We start from the raw sequence: 19,602 nt of genomic DNA, 5'->3' as shown, positions 1-19,602 counted from the left end.
AGTTTGGTAATGCTACATTAGCAGATAGTGTGCACATAAATTGTCACTCCAGTTCCACAGGAAGCAAAGGCTCACAAGAATGTCATATGGTATCAGATTTTTTTTTGGTATCATTAGATCTGCTTATAATTAAATAGAAGACACACCTGCAGAGAGCCTAGAAACTTAACAGAAAATGGAAAAAGAGAGTAAGCTCTTGAATTCTGAACTAATACTTGATGAAAACAAAGCTAAGATTGCCATATTTGTGTGAATGGGACTTATATTTTTCTTTAAATCATTAGATATGCTTAAAGCTATTTCACAGCCTGTTAGCCCAAGGAAAAATTCTGTTCCTTCACCTTTCTCTTCTGGAATGTTCTCTGGCAAGTTCTCTCCGTTTCTGCCTTTCTCGTTCTCTACGTGCCTTATCCTGCTCCTCTCGCTGTCGTTTCCGTCGCTCATGTTCCCTCTCCTTTTCCTTATCTTTCTCCTTCCCTCTGATGTGTTTTCCTGTTTACAAACATTTGCATGTCATACCGCTCTTGCACATTAATTAAACATTATACTAGTGATCAGCTGTAAATTAAAAGCCATTGAAACGGAATCATTGAGAATTTCTCAATTTTCTGCATCAGAAGACATATTGTGTAGCAGTGTCATAGATTTGTAGGACATCAGTACTCACCAAGATTCCCAGGAGATTTAAATGCTTTTTTTACACACTCAGACTCACCCACATTGCTTCATGCAATACGATATTCCATTTAGTAACCTTGTGACAGACGCAAAACAAGCTTTGAAAAAAGAAAGCTAATCAGACCCAAAGTCTGAAATTTTCAAGTAATAACAAATGTCCTCTGGTTCACCTTAGCTTTGCATAGGAATAGGAAAAGGCCATTCTATTAGTTCATGGTTGATATGCATCTTACTCTACATACCAACCTGGGTTCCATAATATCCTTGCTTGCCTAACAAAAATCTACTAACCTCAGTTTTGAGACTGTCAATTGAATGCTCCGGCTGATGCCCCGGGTGAGGTCACCCGGCTTCAATGGTTTTTGGGAACAGTGTCAAATTTCCATTAGTTTGTGTGAAGAAATGCTTGCTGTCATCACACCTCAGAAGCCTAGTTCTAACTTGAAGGTTATTCCCTTCATTTCTGATCTTCCTCCCCACCAGTAGATAAGGGGAGACTGTCAAATCCTTTAATCAGACTTTATAAGGTCTGGAGCCTACGTTGAGGATTGCCAGGTCATCTCCCTCCTGTGTATACTGCTGTGCCATCACCTCTGCTAGGTCTGTCTTCAGGACAGGACATACCAAATGAAGAAGATGGTGGTCTGTAAGGTAGGATACCGTGAGCATGACTATGTAAGGTTGTTGCTTGACTAGTCTGCGGGACAGCTCTCCCAATTTTGGGCCCAGATGGTTGTAAGGAGAACGTTAGTAAGGTCAACGGGGCTGAATTTACTGCTGTCATTTCAGGTGCCAAGGTCAATATCGGGTGGTCTGTCCGTTGAGAATTCTTAGTGGTTTGATACAACTTGAGACATTTCAAAGAGTATTTAAGAGTCAGCCACATTGTTCTGGGGCTGGAGTCACATGTAGGCCAGGCAAGGAGGGCAGATTTCCTTCCCTAAAAGACATTAGTGAACCTGATGAGTTTTTACAACAATCAACAATGGTTTCATGGTGATCATTAAGACTTTTTTTCCAGATTTTTTATTGAATTCAAATTCTGGTCTTGGTGGGATTTGACTGTGGATGGTGCCACATCCTTTGAATGAATTTTTAAAATTACAGTAGCCTGCCTTTTTGAGCCATTGGCCCAAGCGAAGGCCCAGCAACTCTGCAGCAGCACCACCAATAGAGGCAGGCAGCTGCTGCTGAGGCTGAAAATAAAATGGGAGGATGACTCCACACTGGGGCCATTACCACTAGGGGTGAGGGTGCTGAGGGACATAGAACCTCCAGAAAGAATGGCACCCTGCCCCCTCCCTCCGTGAGGCCAGCTTGATGCGTCTGGCAGTCTCCCCATCCAATGGGGATCATTCTGATGCTGGTAAAATGGCTGTTAACAAACTGATTAATTGCCTTAATAGGCTGCCCACCTCAGTCAACAGGCGGCTAAGTTGCTGGGAATACCCCTGGCAAAACCAACACATTGGACTTTTCTCTCGATGCCTTCCTGCATCCCGGTTCATCTCCAGAAACACCAGGACTTCAATTAGATTACATCTTAATCTCCTGCATGCAAGGAAATATAAGCCTAATTGGTGCAGCTTCTACTTCTTACGGATTGATTATTAATGGCATAGACCAGATTAGCAGCTAAACATTTTCAGTCACATGAGCAACACAAGAGATCCATGATTAAATATGCAAGAAATGAAAAATATTTACATTATCAAACATAATTCCCCCATGCAAAAGTAACATTCATACACCATCTATTGAGTTAGACTTCTGTCCATGAGAAACTGTCCCATACAATATGCGATTAAGTGAGTTCATGCTTATCCTTACAATTCAGATCATCTCAATGAATTAGCATTTACTCTTTTTACTGAAAGTTTGCTGCAGAAAGGCTCGGACTAATTAGGAATGGGGTAGGAAAATCCTTTGGAAGATTAAGGAGTGGCAGGTGCTAAATGAGGGTTTTACTAAGCATGGCAATTGGAAATGAATAGCGTAGGGTGAAACAATTAGTTGGATAACTATAGATAAGGATGCAAAAATAAAATAATTGTTGGAAATTGGAAAAAGCACGAAAATGCTGAAAAACCAAAGAGGAAATAGCAGAGGCACTGACAATATTTCAGACATTGTTCAATACTGAAGTTGCGCCAGCAGCATGGGGGACTGCCAATGTAATGTTAAGGTTTAAATGACAAGAAAGGAATAAAGACATTAAATATAAACCAACCAGCCTAACTAGCCTAAAATCAGTTATAAGTATCTGGAGGCCACAATTCAGGATAAATCCAGTTAGAAATACGCAAGTTAAATCATAGAAACCCTACAGTGCAGAAGGAGGCCATTCGGCCCATCGAGTCTGCACCGACCACAATCCCACCCAGGCCCTACCCCCACATATTTTACCCTCTAACCTACGCATCCCAGGACTCTAAGGGGCAATTTTTTTAACCTGGCCAATCAACCTAACCTAACCTAACAAAGTTAATTGAGGATAGTCAGGACAGATTTCTAGAGTTATTCACTATCCAGATAAAACAATGCCTTCCCAGACGTGAGAATGTGCATCAATCTGAGCTGGAGACATGGAGGAAAATGGTGGGAATATTAACTTTGACCTCACGTGTCTGGGGTTGCTAAGCAATAGAGGAAGTTGAGTCAGCAATAGGGGGAGGAGGCATCCAGGTTCCATTGGCCAATCAAATCCCATCATGTCAGAGGGTAAAATGCAATCTACTAAAGTATGTGTCAGATGTTATTAATGATTTAAGTATATTGAAGTTGATTGATTCAAAACTAATGAAAGGTGGGAGAATTTGATAAGAAAAATGTATAATTGATCCATCTTAAACTATATATGTCAGAGATGTCAGGCTGCTTTATGTCTGGAGGGGCCTATGACTCTTCGATAATCTCTGCCTGCAACTCGCTGGTCAAATAAAAGATATGTCTTGAAACTGGGACACTGGCTTTGTATTGGCTGAAGTTTTGGCGATACCTGGGTCTCCAGGAAACCCCGCTAACAACCAGGATATAATTTAAATGGAGAGACTGCAGAACTGAGGTACAGAAGGATTTGGTCCATGAATCAGGTAAATTTTGTGAGCAGGTAACAGCAAGTGATTAGAAAGGCAAAATGGAATGTTGGCATTTATTGCAAAGGAAATAGAATATAAAAGGAAGGATATTTTTGCGACAGTTGGTTCGATCACATCTAGATTTGTGTGTACAGTTTTGGTCTCATGTGTTAGCAGTTCAGAGAAATGTGACATGTGACTGATACCTGGGATGGGGGAGATTATCTTACAAAGAAACATTGGATAGACTGGGTCTGTATCTGTTGAATTTAGAAGATTGAGAGGTGATCCTATCCTGTGGGGGCTTGACAGGGTGGATGTCGAAAGGATGTTTCCCCTCTGGGAGAGACTAGCACTAGGGGACACAACTTAAAAATAAGGATCATCTATTTAAGACAAAGATGAGAATTTTTTTTTCTCTGAGGGCCGTGACTCTTTGGAACTCTCTATCACAGACCGTGGTGGAAGCAGGGTCATTTAATATTAAGGCAGAGGTAGACAGGTTCTTGACTAACGTTGAAGATGGAGAAATATGGAATAGAGGTCACAATCAGATCAGCCTTGATCTAACTGAATGACAGAGCAGGTTTGGCATGCCAAATGGCCTATTTCTAATTTGTCTGCATGTTTGTGTGAATGTTGTGCAGATTAATTTTCAAGAGATGTTGCTTTAGAGGCTTACTGATAAAATTAAGCCCTACGGTATTAGAACAAATATGGCAGCATGAAGCATAAGGTGCGAATTGGCAGGATTATAAACAATGTGTTCCTCACAGGGGCCAGATATTCTGTATCAATTAAGATCAAGGCTTTAAGATCTGCGTTAATAAAGATTAACAAAGATACAGAAATGGCACAACATGAAACTTTGCAAAGGACACAAAAATATGGGTTGTGATTAAATATGAAGAGCGCAAGCAATTTTGGGAGAGCAGAGTGAACAAAGAACAATACAGCACAGGAACAGGCCCTTTGGTCCTCCAAGCCTGCCCCGATCATGCGATCATCAGTAGACATGCAAATAGTTGGATAAAATTTAATGCAGAGAAGTGAGAGATTTGATGATATACACACACACATACTAAATGATAATATTTTATAACATTAGGATTTCAGATACATAAATCTTTAACAGCAGGAAGATTAGTTGTTAAAGCCATTAAACGAGGATACTTTAATAGGGACAGTGAGTATAAAAGCAAAGGAGTAATGTTAAGCCGACACAAAAGATTGATTAGGTTGCAGTTAAAATATTGTATGGCCACACGACTTGGTAAGTCAATTATACTTCATTATCCTTATCCATTCCAGTAGTGAGACATGAGCCATAACATTTAAAGCCATGCTGATTAATCCTTATGGTCTCTGCAGCATCCTGTAAAATGTTGCAGCATTCCCGAGTACAGTCAGTAGACTGACAGGTTTAAGTTTCCTGGTCTCATTCCTTAAAAATACACACATTAGGATAACATTCACAATCCTTATGTACATCCTCTGTATTTACAGACCTCCTAAATATATCAATGAGAGCCTTACCCATTTCCTGGCTCATTTCCTTGAAGATTTTAAAGTTCATCTCATCTGCCTTAAGTGCCCTGTAGACATTAAATTCTTTGAGTTTCTTCGTAACAGTCTTCGTTTCCCATGATTCATTTCTGAAGACTGTTGTAAAGAATTCATTTAACACTTCTGCCATTTAATAATCCCTCAACATTTCTATCCAAATATCCCTTAAACATTTTTCCTAGTTTTTAAACACTCTCCCACTTCAAACACAATGAAAAATAAAATTCTGTAGATCCCCCTATAATCCATCTACGATTCTCTTACTATCCTAACAATCATTTCAGTCATCCTCAACTAACCTAATTCTTCACCAGATTTGAATTATCGATGACCTCCGTTCAGCCACTGCAGCCTTGTAATTTTTTTGCTTCCTTCACAGGAGTGAATTTCCTTTCCACAGAGAAAGCAGTGTTCATAAAACAACACATTTATCTACTGCCCAGCATTCTTCTGATAAGCTTACTCCTGTGAAATCTTACATCTGACTTCCAGGCCTGATCTTTAAAAGCAAATTAGAAATAAAGCACATAGTGATCTTTAGAACCAAAGCATTCAATCACCGGCAGGTTAATTGTTATAGCTAACCGCTAAATATTTCATTTAACACATCAAGCATCCTAATATCCAAATTTCAATTATATCTGAGGCTAGATATAACTAGGAAATTTTGCACTCTCTCGCTTTTCTGATATCCCTTTTCTTTCGCTCTCGAAACACAAGAACCAAGAACTAGGAGCAGGAGTAGGCCATCTGGCTCCTCGAGCCTGCTCCGCCATTCAATAAGATCATGGCTGATCTTTTTGTGGACTCAGCTCCACTTACCCGCCTGCTCACCATAACCCTTAATTCCTTTACTGTTCAAAAATTTATCTATCCTTGCCTTAAAAACATTCAACGAGGTAGCCTCAACTGCTTCACTGGGCAGGGAATTCCACAGATTCACAACCCTTTGGGTGAAGAAGTTCCTCCTCAACTCAGTCTTAAAATGTGTTCTATTGATTTTCCTTGTGTATACTTTGAACAGCTCCCAGTCTCTCTGTTCACCTACTGACAGTCTAACAGTTGTCAATTATTTATTTTAGCCTAAGAGCAATTTCTACCCTCATTACTTCTATTGCCTTCTTTACACTTTACCACTAATCTTTGTATTCCTCACTGAGTGTGATAGTGTATTGCACAGACAAGCCTATGTCCTCTGATCTACATTGTGTTCCTTTATGATTGAAATCACACTTGAGGTGCCCCTGTTTATCGATCTTTCTTGTTTTAGCAAAACAAAATCTTACCCTCAAATCTAAACATTTTATATTTGCATTTCTTTACTCTGGACATTACATTTTCCTATCTCTCACTTTACTTACCAAAGTTTTTAGTGAATTACTTATTTATTCACTCCAACTTGTTTAATATTAACTGCACAGAAGTGTGTTCCACATGATTACTGTATTTATTCAGCATTTTCACTCAAGTAAAAATCCCAAAAGTTCACCTGACCCATAACTTTCAATCAGGAATCCTACTTTAGAGGACACCCCGCAACACTATTTTTTCAATATGTCGCAGTATGTTGCACTGCGTAAAGTTGTCTAAAATAAAACATTAAACACCGTGAATATTCAAACTGCCATCTCTCACCTTCAGCTGATCTGCTGCGATGTCTCCGTTTTTCCTTTCTCCTTTCCTCCTTTCTGTGGTGGGATTTTTCTTTTTTAGAGGTTTGCTGAGGGGGTTTTATTGCCAAAGAATCATCCTCCTCCCCTCTAGATAATTTAAAAAATAATTAACATTAAAACTGCTGCATTTGATTGGCAAATAAACAACTCAGCCTTGCTCTGGAAAGCTGCTTCATAACATGTTGTATAACATAATTGTTGCTGAAGCTGGATATCCTAAATTCATTAGGCATGAGAGCACTAAAATAGCCGTGAATAAAAATAAAAAGGTCGTTTAACTGAAGTCAAATTAACCATCTTAGCTTGATTCAGAAAACAGGTTGTCAGCACTTATGATCTGGCTAAAAACTTAGGAACAGTTATTCAATATTGTCCCTGTTGAAGCCAGTACAATAAATAGTATAAAGTTTTAAATGTGCAATTTCCATATTTTGTTAAGCAAAAAAGGACAACAGCCCACATGGTACTAAGTGTCTATCTCCTCTTGCAGGTAACAAAAGTTATTTATGTGGGAAAAAAAAAAATCGATGGATAATTATACAATGCCTCTCAAAAATTACTTATTTTTGGAGTGCACTAACAGTGGTTATGTGAGTAATTTATGCAGATAATCGTATCTTCAAATCTTTGTACTGTATTTCCTCAGTAGAAAGTGTTTTCTATTTTTCACACCCATGAAACTATATGTAAAAATGAAACTGTTGCCAATGTAATGATAATAGAACTATAAAATGTATTTTCCAACCTAATTCACAGACAGAGGCCCTACATATTACAACATGGGAAAATCAAAGCCAGAAAACATTTGAATCTTTTATTTTCAGTAACGTTGGAGAAGAATGCTCCATTGCACCAATATATGAAATTACCAAGCATGCCATCAAGAGACACAGGTGCTTAATTCATATATCTAGAAAATGGCCCTCAAACTAATTTTAAATAAAATTTAAAATTAAATTTTACATGAGATCAGCCTTCTAAACCGATAAACTGTTATGGTTAGAAGAAAAGTTGCAAAGTAGGTGTCCTCTGGGTTTTTATTTGTTCTAAAACACAGCAATAAATGCAAAATCATACTTTAGCAATAGCTAGAAAACATTCCGAGCTCGAAGAACAGGATTAGAAGAACAACAAACTGGTGAAGGGTCTACATTAAGGTCAACGACTTCTTTCACAGATCTGCAAAAAAAAATTATTTGACCTGATTTTTTATTTAAATAGGCATTTACAAATTTATTGGGAGGACAAGGAAATAATTTTTTTTTAAATTAGGAAACATACCGATCATCTATAGATCCTTCTCGTCTGTGTGGTGAATTGCGTATAGTTATCTCCATCTTGTCCTTGTGGTCTTGAAGCTCTCCTTCCTCCAGTGAGTCCCGCTTAGAATCCCTGTCATCCAACTGAGATGTATAAAAATAGGATGGTAATTCTGGACTGTTTCACTTATTGTTGACATTTTTAGTTTTCACATCTTGTCTATGACACTTTTCTCATGTTCCAATTAATCTGCTCTTTTGACATTTTTCATCATCAGTTTCCACATAATCATTGTTCCATTTCCACCTACATTTTATTGCTATTTCCTCATCATATCTGATTCATTAAACATTTGTGGACCTGAAATGTCTTCAAGAGTTACAGATCATTTTGAGAAGGGCAAGTCTCGTAAAGAATCTAAAATGAAAAACAGTGGCATAGAGAAGTCACACAACTTAATCAATACACCTGATTATCACAGGTTTGACAGGTTTCTTAGCAGCCTTGATGACGGTGCTGTGTGGGCGTTCTACATTCTGCAGCTTAATCGCAGCAAAGTGTAAACAGCCACTTCCAAATTGACAATGTAAATAAAACTTCCATAAAAACAGTAGCAGTTGCTGGAAAAAGAATTTGCTTCCCCGAACCTATATTGCAAAGCAGAACATTTCTTACAGTAAACTATATTATTTGGGGGAAAACACCTTTATTGTCACCTCCTTAAAAGTTTTTCTTTGGGCTGGCAAATTGAAAGGGACAATAAAAGGACTCCACTGTGGTACAGACAACACACACTTTCCAACACTATTTTGAAAACAAGACATTTTTGACAGCTTACAACAAATGTTCACCATTACCTTATAGTTGCATATTTTTAATTATTTTCATTTTTTCTCCCTATGTGACACATTTCTACCATTAGCTTCAAGGGACAGAAGATGCTGTGTGCCTGTGGAGTACTTTCACTCAGTAAGATGAAAAATACTTTCACAGTTTACAGTGATGATGGAAATCCAAAGATCAGGGCAGCTTTAAAACTTTTACAGTACAGTGTCTCAAATCCGGCTGTCCAAGAACTGGAGTGGTCAGCAAACTGGGCATTTTTAGAATGTGCTGTGCATCAATCATAATTGAGTAAAATTTTAAAAAAACTTACCTGGATGATTCAGCTAGGCACTGCATTGGAGTGGTGTGGCACCCGACTAGTTATCCCCTTTGCTGCTTGCGCAATGGTCTATTCCCGTGCTCTGAGTGACCCTTGACCTCACCCAACCCAAACCACCCATGGCCCGAACCGCCCAACCTAATCCGGCACAGCTCGGTCCCGAGGTTGCCTGTTTTGAGACACTGTACATGAAGTTGCATCAACATGCAATCATTTTCAAAAAAAAAATAAAATGTTCTTGCACTGCTGGTTAAAAGGGTAACTGGCAGCAATTTCAAACACTTCTCTGGGTTGGTGGATAAACCAACTGAGTGGCAACCTAGTGAGGAGAAAGAACACATATGGAGCATAAGGAAAGTTCAGAGAAGCAATTACCACAATAGCATTGATAAACACAAAAAGAATTACAAGGGAGTAAGAGATTACACAAACTAGGGTTGTTTATGCTGAAATTGGTTAAATTAAAGGTCGATTTGATTGAGGTTTGAGAGAGATTATGGGGAATAAACATGTTAGGTAGAGAAAAACGATTTCCTCTCTTAGGAAGTCTCAGACTAAAAATTAGTCCTACACCTTTCAGGAGTCAAATTAGGGAAAGCTTCTAAACACAAAGGGTGGTAGAGGTTTGGAACTCTCTTCCACAAATAGCAATTAATGTCAGACCAATTGTTAGTTTTAAATCACCACTAGATTTTTGTTAACCAAGTTGTTAAAGGATGTGGGTCGAAGAAGAGTTGGGTCAGAGATCAATCAGAATCTCACTGAATGGCAGAACAGACTCAAGGAGGCTAAATGGCCTCTTCATGTTCCTTTGAGTTGAGAGGTTATAGTTGAAAAAAAAGTCTAGCACCAGACACTGTTCACATATCATGTTCAGAGGGGTGAGAAAGCAGTTAATAAAAACTCTCCCAGATATGGGAGCAGTATTTGACCCTGGGATTGGGCTTTAGTACAGGCTTGATAAGGAATAGTGACGAGAGTTATAAAAGTAAAGAACTGTGGATGCTGGAAATAGAAAATAAAGACAGAAAATGCTGGTAAAAATCAGGCTTAGCACCAACTGCAGAGAGAGGAACTAAGTTAAAGTTTCGAGTCTAATAGGACTCTTCAGTAGAACTGGGGAGAGATAGAAATGTGATGTCATATGTGAATGTCACATTTTTATCTCTCCCAGTTCTGATGAAGAGACATATTAGACCCTCCACAGATGCTGCCAGACCAGCTGAATGTTTCCAGCATTTTCTGACAAGGACGGTAGTTTAACACAAATGAGGAAATCAAGCTTTCTGAAGAGATAGTGAGAACCTACATGGCGATGTTTTCTAGGATTTCAGCGCACAGTCCTTATTTTAGTAATGATATAATTTATTACTTTCATTAACATCTACCGTTGCTAATTCTTCTTTCCTGTAAAAATGTAATTTGAAATCTTTTACTTATCTTGCTCCTTTTGCCTGCAAGTGGTTTTCCAGATGTAGATACGCTTTTTAAAACATTGAGCTTTCCAGGCAATTGAAAGCCCAGACCTTTAAAATTGACATGGTCACATCATAGATGCCACAGCTCAACCTTGGATGCGCTGTCATACATGACAACATGGGAGAGGCTGTGAACAAGTATCCTTGCTGGTTACCCAATACTGCGTAATGGCACCTAGACAAGTAAACATGACCATTACACTAGGAGATTTAAAAACTGATATAAAAGTATTGACAGATTAGGTCAAATACACTTCATTACTACCTCTTGCCAACCTGCCCTTTAATTAGACAAACCAGTAAAATGGGTTTGAACTGAACAATATCTAACCCTTTTCACTGGAGATAATAAATGATACAAAAGGCTGGTATAGACTTGAGAAACAAAGCAAATCAGTATGAGTCATACTCACAAATTATAAAGTATGACTATAAATTATACTAATTCTTACTGTAGATTGATGAGGAACTAACTATATCACCAGAATCTTTTTTTTAAAAAACTAACCAGAATTCTGGATGGGCACCTCCACAACAAAGGCTATAAACAAACCAAAAAGAATACACTTTCCTTGGAAAGGATACTCAAATAGTGCTTTAGTAATGAAATGAAAGGTTCACTTGCTATCTGATGTCTTTTAAGTTTGCCTCAAGCTTCAGCATTCAGCAATATTTTAGAACAAGTTCACAACGAGGTCTTCCTTTTAATAGCTGCCTTCACCAATTATTTTAAAACCAGCAGTACATACTAAAATGTTGCAAGATTATGAAAAGATTTCTGAACTGAATTAACTTGATTACCACTTACTGTTGCCCTGCTCACAGATTTTTATCAGGACATTAGTGAACTGAATATTGTGAATTATAAGAAAATGATTGGTTCTTGGTTTGTGGGTGTTGCTAGTAAGACATTAGTGCTGTCCATTTCTAATAGCCCTGAAAGCAGTCAGCTAGCCATATTGTGTGGGGCCTGAGTTACACGGAGGCTAGATTAGGTAAATATGGCTGGTTCCCTTCCTTGAATAGCATTGGTGAACCAGTTAGTTCTTAAGACAATGAGGCATTTTCCAGCTCACACATTACTTGATTTAATGACTTCTCAATTTCACAACTTGTCACAATAGGATTTGACTTGCCTGTCACTAGTCAATTAGTCTAATGCTGTACATCAGAGGAAATACCATTGTTATTAAAAAGTACATGACATACAATCTACATTTTTCTTCTATATCTTCTCGCAGAAGTGGGAATCCAGACAGACTTAAGCAAAATAGTGTTTAAAATCAAATTTAAAAGCTTTTCAGAATTATTTAATCAATTTGATAATGCTGAATGTTATAGTAAAAGATAGCAAGGCCACAAATTCACTCATGTGGTTGATTCAGAACATTCCTGCCTTTACCCAACTTCAGTGAACATCTGCTATTGTTTAACCCAGAAGCAGCATCAAAAATCTAATGGATCAATAGTAATGAGTTACAATAACAATTAACAATTAAGGAGGTGCAGTTTCTTGTACACTAACCAAATATCATGCCTCTAGGTTGTCAACTAGAAAAAAGGTTAACAATTTCATTTTTTTAAAACTAAGAATGCAAATGGTTTTATGTAAAATGATCTGAGGCAGCAGAAAATGCAATAAGTTCGGCTAACTGTCTCAGCAAGCTTTATGGTCACCTCTACAGCACTGATAAGCAATCACATCTTGCTGCGTTCTCTAATTCATTCAACTGAAGTAAGGCTCCATCAGTTGACTGATGTAGTGAAGTCTTGCCCTGACAAACAAGATTTAATTACGATAACTTTCCACTCTAATACTATTTTTATAGACTTTTGTATTTAGAAGTGTTGCAGGTTGGAGGGAAATACAGCTTCATCATTATACTCTGGAGCTTTTAACTTCTTCGATTCAGCATTACTGACTAACCTTTGGCAAAAGTTCCAACTGTGAGCAGTCTCTTGTTTGAGAACCAATCCCAGGAACAATTCAACATGCCATACCAGAGTGACAGATAAAGACTCTGCACTCAAATCCCTACACAAGCTTCCGAACATGTCAACCTCAGCAGCTACCATGTCAAACAAAGGACAACAACTGATAACTCTAATAAAGGTAGGTATATAGCTTGTACCAACACTTTTGCATGATCTAATAATGGTATAATTTCCCAGTAGCCTTTCTTACAGGAGAGAAAAAAAAGGTTAAACACAGCTTTGTCAACACTCTATTGTAGGTGGACTGAGAATCGAGGCCACACATGAACAAAGTTGGGTACGTGGTTCTTAGGCTGAATAATGAGTAGCTGAATTAGGTTTAGGTCAATGCTGCAAGCAGTTTTACAACAGTTTTTAAAGTGAGCAACATGATAAAAATACACCAACGTAGGATACAAAATGCTGACAGCATTACTACTTACATTTTTTGGACGCTTCACATCACCCTTTTCCTCCTGCTCTTTTCGTCGCTTCTTTTCCTGCAAAATTTCTTCAAGAGTTTTTACTTTCCAGTTATCCTTTTCATCTCCCATTGGAACAGACCACACTGAGCTAAAACAGAATCAGTTACATGCTAGTCATTAGGTTAGAAGAGACACAATCTCTTTGTCTCAACCGTCTCATGCTGGACTTCAAAAAAAAAATGTTTTAAATGTTATACGTAGACTATTTCCATTTCTTAGGGTGCAGCACAAACGATTTCTTTCCTTGGATCTGCTACTGAACTGCACACACATTCTTGGAAAGACTTTCTTTCCCCAAAAGTCTTACCCCATCCATACTACAGAAGGTTCTTGGAAAAATAAATTTCAGGTCAAACTTACACCAATATACTAAACAATTACCAAATTCCACCAACTGCTACCAACACCAATTCAGTCAGTTACTGGCTTGCAAAGAGATACCTATTTCCTAGTTAAATAAACAATTTCCAACATTTAGGGCAGTGATTGGGAATGATTTAAAGGACAGTTTGGGGTTCATTACTTTGTTGGATATTCAAGAAAATTCAGTTCAGAACCTTTTTTTTTGCAAACTATAATCGCACACCTCAGCAACACTCCGGTCACTGCAACTTTGACTTCTGATTCATGATATTCAAAACAAGAATACAATAAAGTCAAACTAGATTTCAACAATTTAAAATAAATTTTAGGACGTATTCCAGAATGATTATGAGCTTTCACTTAAGTGCAAAGATGATCATTTATCCTACTCAAATAACAGCTCAAGCTAATTTTAAGCATTAAGTCATTTCAAAACAGTGACAGAATTTGAATTTAGACAGACAATTACCAAGCTATTTAGACACACAGTGACAGACAACACCGCTCTAAACTGCTTGTGCAGATACATGTAAAAAAAGAATTCACATCAACATAGTACTCAATCCTCATAATGTTGTCTATACATGTTTCAAAAGTGTAATTGCTTTGATACAGACATGTATCATAGATTTTGAATGAGATAATACCAACAGTGATTCTATTACTGCAGTACAGTGGAGTCCTTTTATTGTCACTTCCAATTTGCCAGCTAAAAAAAGTGACAATAAATGGTAACTGTTCTCCCAAGAGAAATTATTCTACTAAAACATTCAAGATAAGATATTCTGCAAAACCAATAGGAAATGAATAAGAACCACTTTTTGCAGTAACTGCTACTGCCATTGTTGTGGAGATTGACATTGTTCTACCTCTTACAAGGATCTGTACACACCCGTATCAGACTAGTTGTGCCGTAAAACAGCACAGCAAAATGACTGCAAAACCTCATACAAATACATATTAGAAACTTAAAAGTACATATTTATATTGGAATTAATTGCATTCTTTTTTTACATTGTGTGATTGGTATGTCACTGCTCATTTGTAAATCTCATTTTCTGATGAGCCTTGCCTCCTCAATTGTCAATAAAATGAACTGATCAGAATTAATGCTTGGTTTGAAAAAGCTCCCATTCAAGTGTCTTTCCTTGTTCCTTGATATGCAGTTAACCTGAAGTGACAAAAAAAAACCATAATAAAGCCTACATGAATATTAACATTTGTGTAAAAATTAAAAAAATTGGCAGGAATTGACAATAAAAATGGCAGCATTTTTAGACCAAAAATTAACTGGCATCCATTCACGAGTTGGGATTTCAGATAAATTGTTATGATGAGACAGATAAATGAGGACTCCACTGTACTTCCAACAACCCATCTATGGAGAACTTAAAGAAAAGCTGCATGTTAAAGGTTTTCTAGCAGAGAACAAGATCTAAATTCAAACACTATGCAAGACAGAAAAACACAAATGTAACTTTACCACTAGAAGGATGTTGCTACAAGTGTCATTGTAGTGACTGTTCAGACTTACAAATGAACTCTTGCTCCAAGAGAACTGCGAATGTTTTTACACAGCACACTGAAAGCAAAAGGTACCAATTAGAGTTATAATTTGTCACAGTGGAGTTAATGCATATTATAGGAAGTTATTAACCAAGTATATAATGTAAACACCAAACTGAAAAATGCTTCTTTGGGATGTAACGTTATTCTGAACTTAGTGAAGTACTACCCAGAAATAAATAGTAGAGACCAAGTGATTTCATTTTCAGATAATGATATTAAAGTTTTGCAAGAATTGCCAATGTATTTACAGAATGTACTAAGTTTGAAATCAGAGGGATGATTCCTTACTTAATAGTCCATCATGAGCAAATAATGCCTTTTCTGTAAAACTTTAATCCTGATCACTTATGGTGTGCAGGATTAATACTGTTTGCACGAGAAACTAAGATTATTAGAGGAACCATTTACAGTGATTTTTGCCTACATTACTGGCTCAGAAAATGTGGCTGACAAAATACAATTCACCATACTGGAATAGAAATCACTGTAGGATTCATTTGTTGAGAACAAAATTAACATTGCAATAAGACTTCACCTCCAAACCATAGTCTGGGCACATTATTAACAAATAACAACACACTGGTATTTCATGAGAAAACACCACAAATCATAAATCAGTTTCATAGTCTTAGCTGTCAACAGGAGTTAAACTCTCAATCTAACTTTTGTACTTTAAGAAATGACAGTAATTAGGGTACCAACTAACAGCACCAGATCCAGTTCTCTGCTATAAACAAATATAATCCTCTGAAGCATAGCATACTTGCCATTATGTATGTCCCTCCTAACATACTTGCAAGACAAGTAAAGGGACCTCTTAAAAAACAGGTTTGATTCCCAAAGTTTGCTGGAAATTAATCAGGATTACAGCTCCTGATCATCATTTTAGTTTAAAGTTTATTTTATTAGTGTCACAAGTCGGCTTACATTAACATTATAATGAAGTTGCTGTGAAAATCCCCTAGTGGCCACACTCTGGCACCTGTTTGGGTACACTGAGGGAGAATTTAGCATGGCTAATATGCCTAACCAGCATGTCTTTCCGACTGTGGGAGGAAACCGGAGTATCGGGAGGAAACCCACACAGACATGAGGAGAATGTGCAGACTCCACACAGACAGTGACCCAAGCCGGGAATCAAACCTGGGTCCCTGGTGCTGTGAGGCAGCAGTGCTAACCACTGTGCCAACCTGAAATGACCCTAAAAGAAAAGTGTATGTTTGAGGGGTTTAGACTCAGCTATGACACTTTCATGATCAACACTCCTGTCCAAGTTCACATATGAAGTAGGAATACTTGGGCAAGATATTAGAGAACTGGTAGCACTTATAAGCCATAGACTCAGCAGCTGCAGGAGAGGCGACACAATGGAAAAGAAATGAACATATAACACTGTGCAATGTAGTTGTTTCATGATACTTTTTAACATTGATCATTCACAACTACAAGAAATCAGTGATTGCATTCACCCCAGCTGAGGCAGTGGGTGCAACAGAAGGATTCAAAATGAAACCTGGATTCAATATCAGAAATATTTTCACTGATTACCTCAGCTTGATTTAACTACAGCTGGCTCTCCCACCTTCCGCACTGAAATCCAGAGTTTGCCTCTGAGTGAAAACACAGGTTTCCTCAAATGGGGGTGACTAAAAAATTGGAGGGGGGGAGGAGGAAGAGAAAAATGAACGCATCTTTTCAGACATCTGAACATGGTTAGCACTGCTGTCTCACAGCGCCAGGGACCCGGGTTCGATTCCCAGTTTGGGTGACTATATGTGTGGAGTCTGCACATTCTCCCTGTGTCTGCGTGGGCTTCCTCCGGTTTCCTCCTACATGCCTCACAGCACCAGGGACCCGGGTTTGATTCCCGGCTTGGGTCACTGTCTGTGTGGAGTGCTGGTTAGATGCATAGACCCGAACAGACGCCCGAGTATGGCGACTGGGGGAATTTCACAGTAACTTCATTGCAGTGTAAGTGTAAGCCTTACTTGTGGCTAATAAACAATCTTTACTTTATCTGAAGGTGCTTGTCCAATTTCAAATTAACACGGTCTGTTCAGCGAAAATATTATCCTTTCTTTTGGGACCAGGTTTCCCAAAAAGCAGAAAGGGTTGGCGCCCAGTGACCGGTCCAGCAGCCAATGGAGAGGATAATGATTTAAATGCTGGTAAGTGCTGAAAGGTTCACTCCATCTCTCTCCACACATGCTGCCTGAGCTGCTTTGGTTTTGACACAGATGTTGTGGTGCCTCCAAATGTCACCGACTGGTGCTTCAGGCGGAAGAAAGCAAGGCCTTTCCTGCCTCCTGGTGGCGGGTTTGGGGTCTGAGACCCCGGGACCGGGCTGCCTGTCTGCCCGGGGCTGCCTGCACCGCACACCCGCGGCCCGCACCAGGTGACGCCGCCGGCTTCAGGCCCTTTTCCCGGCACAAACCCGAAGGGAAAGGATCCCCGCCCGCCCGCGTCCTCACGCTGCTAAACACCAGAAGCTAAGAGAGGGAGGAAGGGTCTCTACCTGAGTCCAGGCTCCGAGGGCAGACCCTCCGTCCCCGGCCGCAGGCCTCACCTCACAACCGCCGGCGCCCGAGCCTCATCCGCCAAGTCGCATCTATTGCGCGTCACCTCTTCCTCCTCCCGCGCATGCGCACTCAGTGGCTGCACTGCAGGATGAAGTTTGTAGCGAGTTGGGGAAAGTTTGCAATTGTTTTGCAAACTTTCTCCGGGCGGAACAGTTGCAGCACAAGTAACTAGCAAGGGCAGGAAAAGTGATCAGGCAGTCATTTTCAAGGTTGCTGTTTTTGTACTTTTCAGCACAAAGTTGAGATAGAATGAAATAAAAACAGAAAATGCTGGAAAATCTCAGCAGGTCTAACAACACCAGGTTAAAGTCCAACAGGTTTATTTGGTAGCAAAAGCCACTAGCTTTCGGAACAGGCTGTTCCTTCGTCAGATGGGTGGGAGTTCTGATCACAAACAGGGCCGTCCTCGTGTGTGGAGCTTGGCTATCAGTTTCTGTTCAGCGATTCTGCATTGTCGTTTGTCGTGAAGGCTGCCTTGGAGAGCAGAAACTGATAGCCAAGCTCCACACACGAGGACGGCCTCAACCGGGATCTTGGGTTCATGTCACACTATCAGTAACCCCCATGACTTGCCTGGGCTTGCAAAATCTCACTAACTTTCCTGTCTGGAAACAATACACATTTTTAAAAACCGGTACCCAATGCTCCCTCCACTCACATTGTCTGTATCTTTAAGACTTGATTAGCTGTAAAGACTCACATTCCAATCATTATTCATGTAAATTGAGTTTGTGTCTTTGTGCCCTGTTTGTGATCAGAACTCCCACCCACCTGACGAAGGGATAGCATTCCGAAAGCTAGTGGCTTTTGCTACCAAATAAACCTGTTGGACTTTAACCTGGTGTTGTTAGACTTCTTACTGTATTTACCCCAGTCCAACGCCAGCATCTCCACATCGAGAGAGAATAGAGCCAGCATTTCAAGTCTGGATGACCCTGCGTCAGAGTTTGACTTCCTCAACCACTAATATGCTTTTTTCTGTTGGACAAAATCGTAGGTACAAACGGGGATGTACTGCTAAGGCTTTATAAGGCTCTGGTGAGACCACATTTAGAATATTGAGCAATTTTGGGCCCCGTATCAAAGGAAGGATGTGCTGGCCTTGGAGAGGATCCAGAGGAGGTTCACAAGAATGATCCCGGGAATGAAAAGCTTGGCTAAAGAGGAGCGTCGGAGGACTCTGGGTCTGTATTTGATTGGGGAGGGGAACCCATTTAAACTTGCAGAATAATGAAAGGCCTGGATAGTGGCCGTGGGAAATGTTTCCATTAGTAGGAGAGACTAAAATCTGAGGGCATAGTCTCAGAGTAAAGGGATGACCCTTTAGAACTAAGAGGAATTTCTTCAGCCAGAGGGTGGTGAATCTATGGAATTCATTGCCACCGAAGGCTGTGGAGGCCAGGATATTGACTGCATTTAAGATAGAGATGGAAAGATTCTTGATTGGTAAAGGGATCATGGGTTTTGGGGAAAAAGCAGGAGAATGGGGTTGAGAAATCTATCAGTTATGATTGAATGGCAGAGCAGACTCAACAGGCCGAATGGCCTAATTCTGCCCGTTTATCTTATGGTCTAACTGCAAAACGCCAACAAAAATCTGTCAAGCCACTGCAACCATTGCAATTTTGCCAGATCACTATTAAAAGCACACTTGCCAACGTAGAAAACTCACAAAGAGCTTCTTTCAAAATAGCAAGCAGCTCAAAAGAGAGTATTTTTCGGATTACACATCACA

The 19,602-nt window shown here is 39.3% G+C and overlaps 1 protein-coding gene across 29 annotated transcripts in view; it reads right to left on the bottom strand.

The window, feature by feature from the left end:
- The window catches only part of cdk11b (cyclin dependent kinase 11B), a 43,394-nt gene extending 25,477 nt beyond the window's left edge, over window positions 1–17,917 (bottom strand). For 4 of the 29 annotated variants that reach the window (XM_078238590.1, XM_078238593.1, XM_078238594.1 and 1 more), the window contains exons 1-7: window positions 17,804–17,916; window positions 15,254–15,301; window positions 13,315–13,444; window positions 8,276–8,397; window positions 6,957–7,081; window positions 5,292–5,417; window positions 342–492 (exon numbers count right to left, since the gene is read on the bottom strand). In XM_078238590.1, the coding sequence (XP_078094716.1) occupies window positions 342–492; window positions 5,292–5,417; window positions 6,957–7,081; window positions 8,276–8,397; window positions 13,315–13,425 (635 nt within the window). In that variant the 5' untranslated portion in view covers window positions 13,426–13,444; window positions 15,254–15,301; window positions 17,804–17,916. Of the gene's footprint in view, window positions 1–341; window positions 493–5,291; window positions 5,418–6,956; window positions 7,082–8,275; window positions 8,398–13,314; window positions 13,445–14,733; window positions 14,891–15,202; window positions 15,302–17,803 lie in introns of those variants that run through there. The other 25 variants (XM_078238596.1, XM_078238597.1, XM_078238598.1 and 22 more) reach the window with 13 other exon arrangements.
- Window positions 17,918–19,602: the final 1,685 nt, after the last annotated feature.

The sequence above is a fragment of the Mustelus asterias genome, chromosome 22 (genome assembly GCF_964213995.1).
Source record: "Mustelus asterias chromosome 22, sMusAst1.hap1.1, whole genome shotgun sequence".
NCBI classification, from domain to species: Eukaryota; Metazoa; Chordata; class Chondrichthyes; order Carcharhiniformes; family Triakidae; genus Mustelus; species Mustelus asterias.
This window is presented reverse-complemented; position numbering and strand designations above follow the sequence as displayed.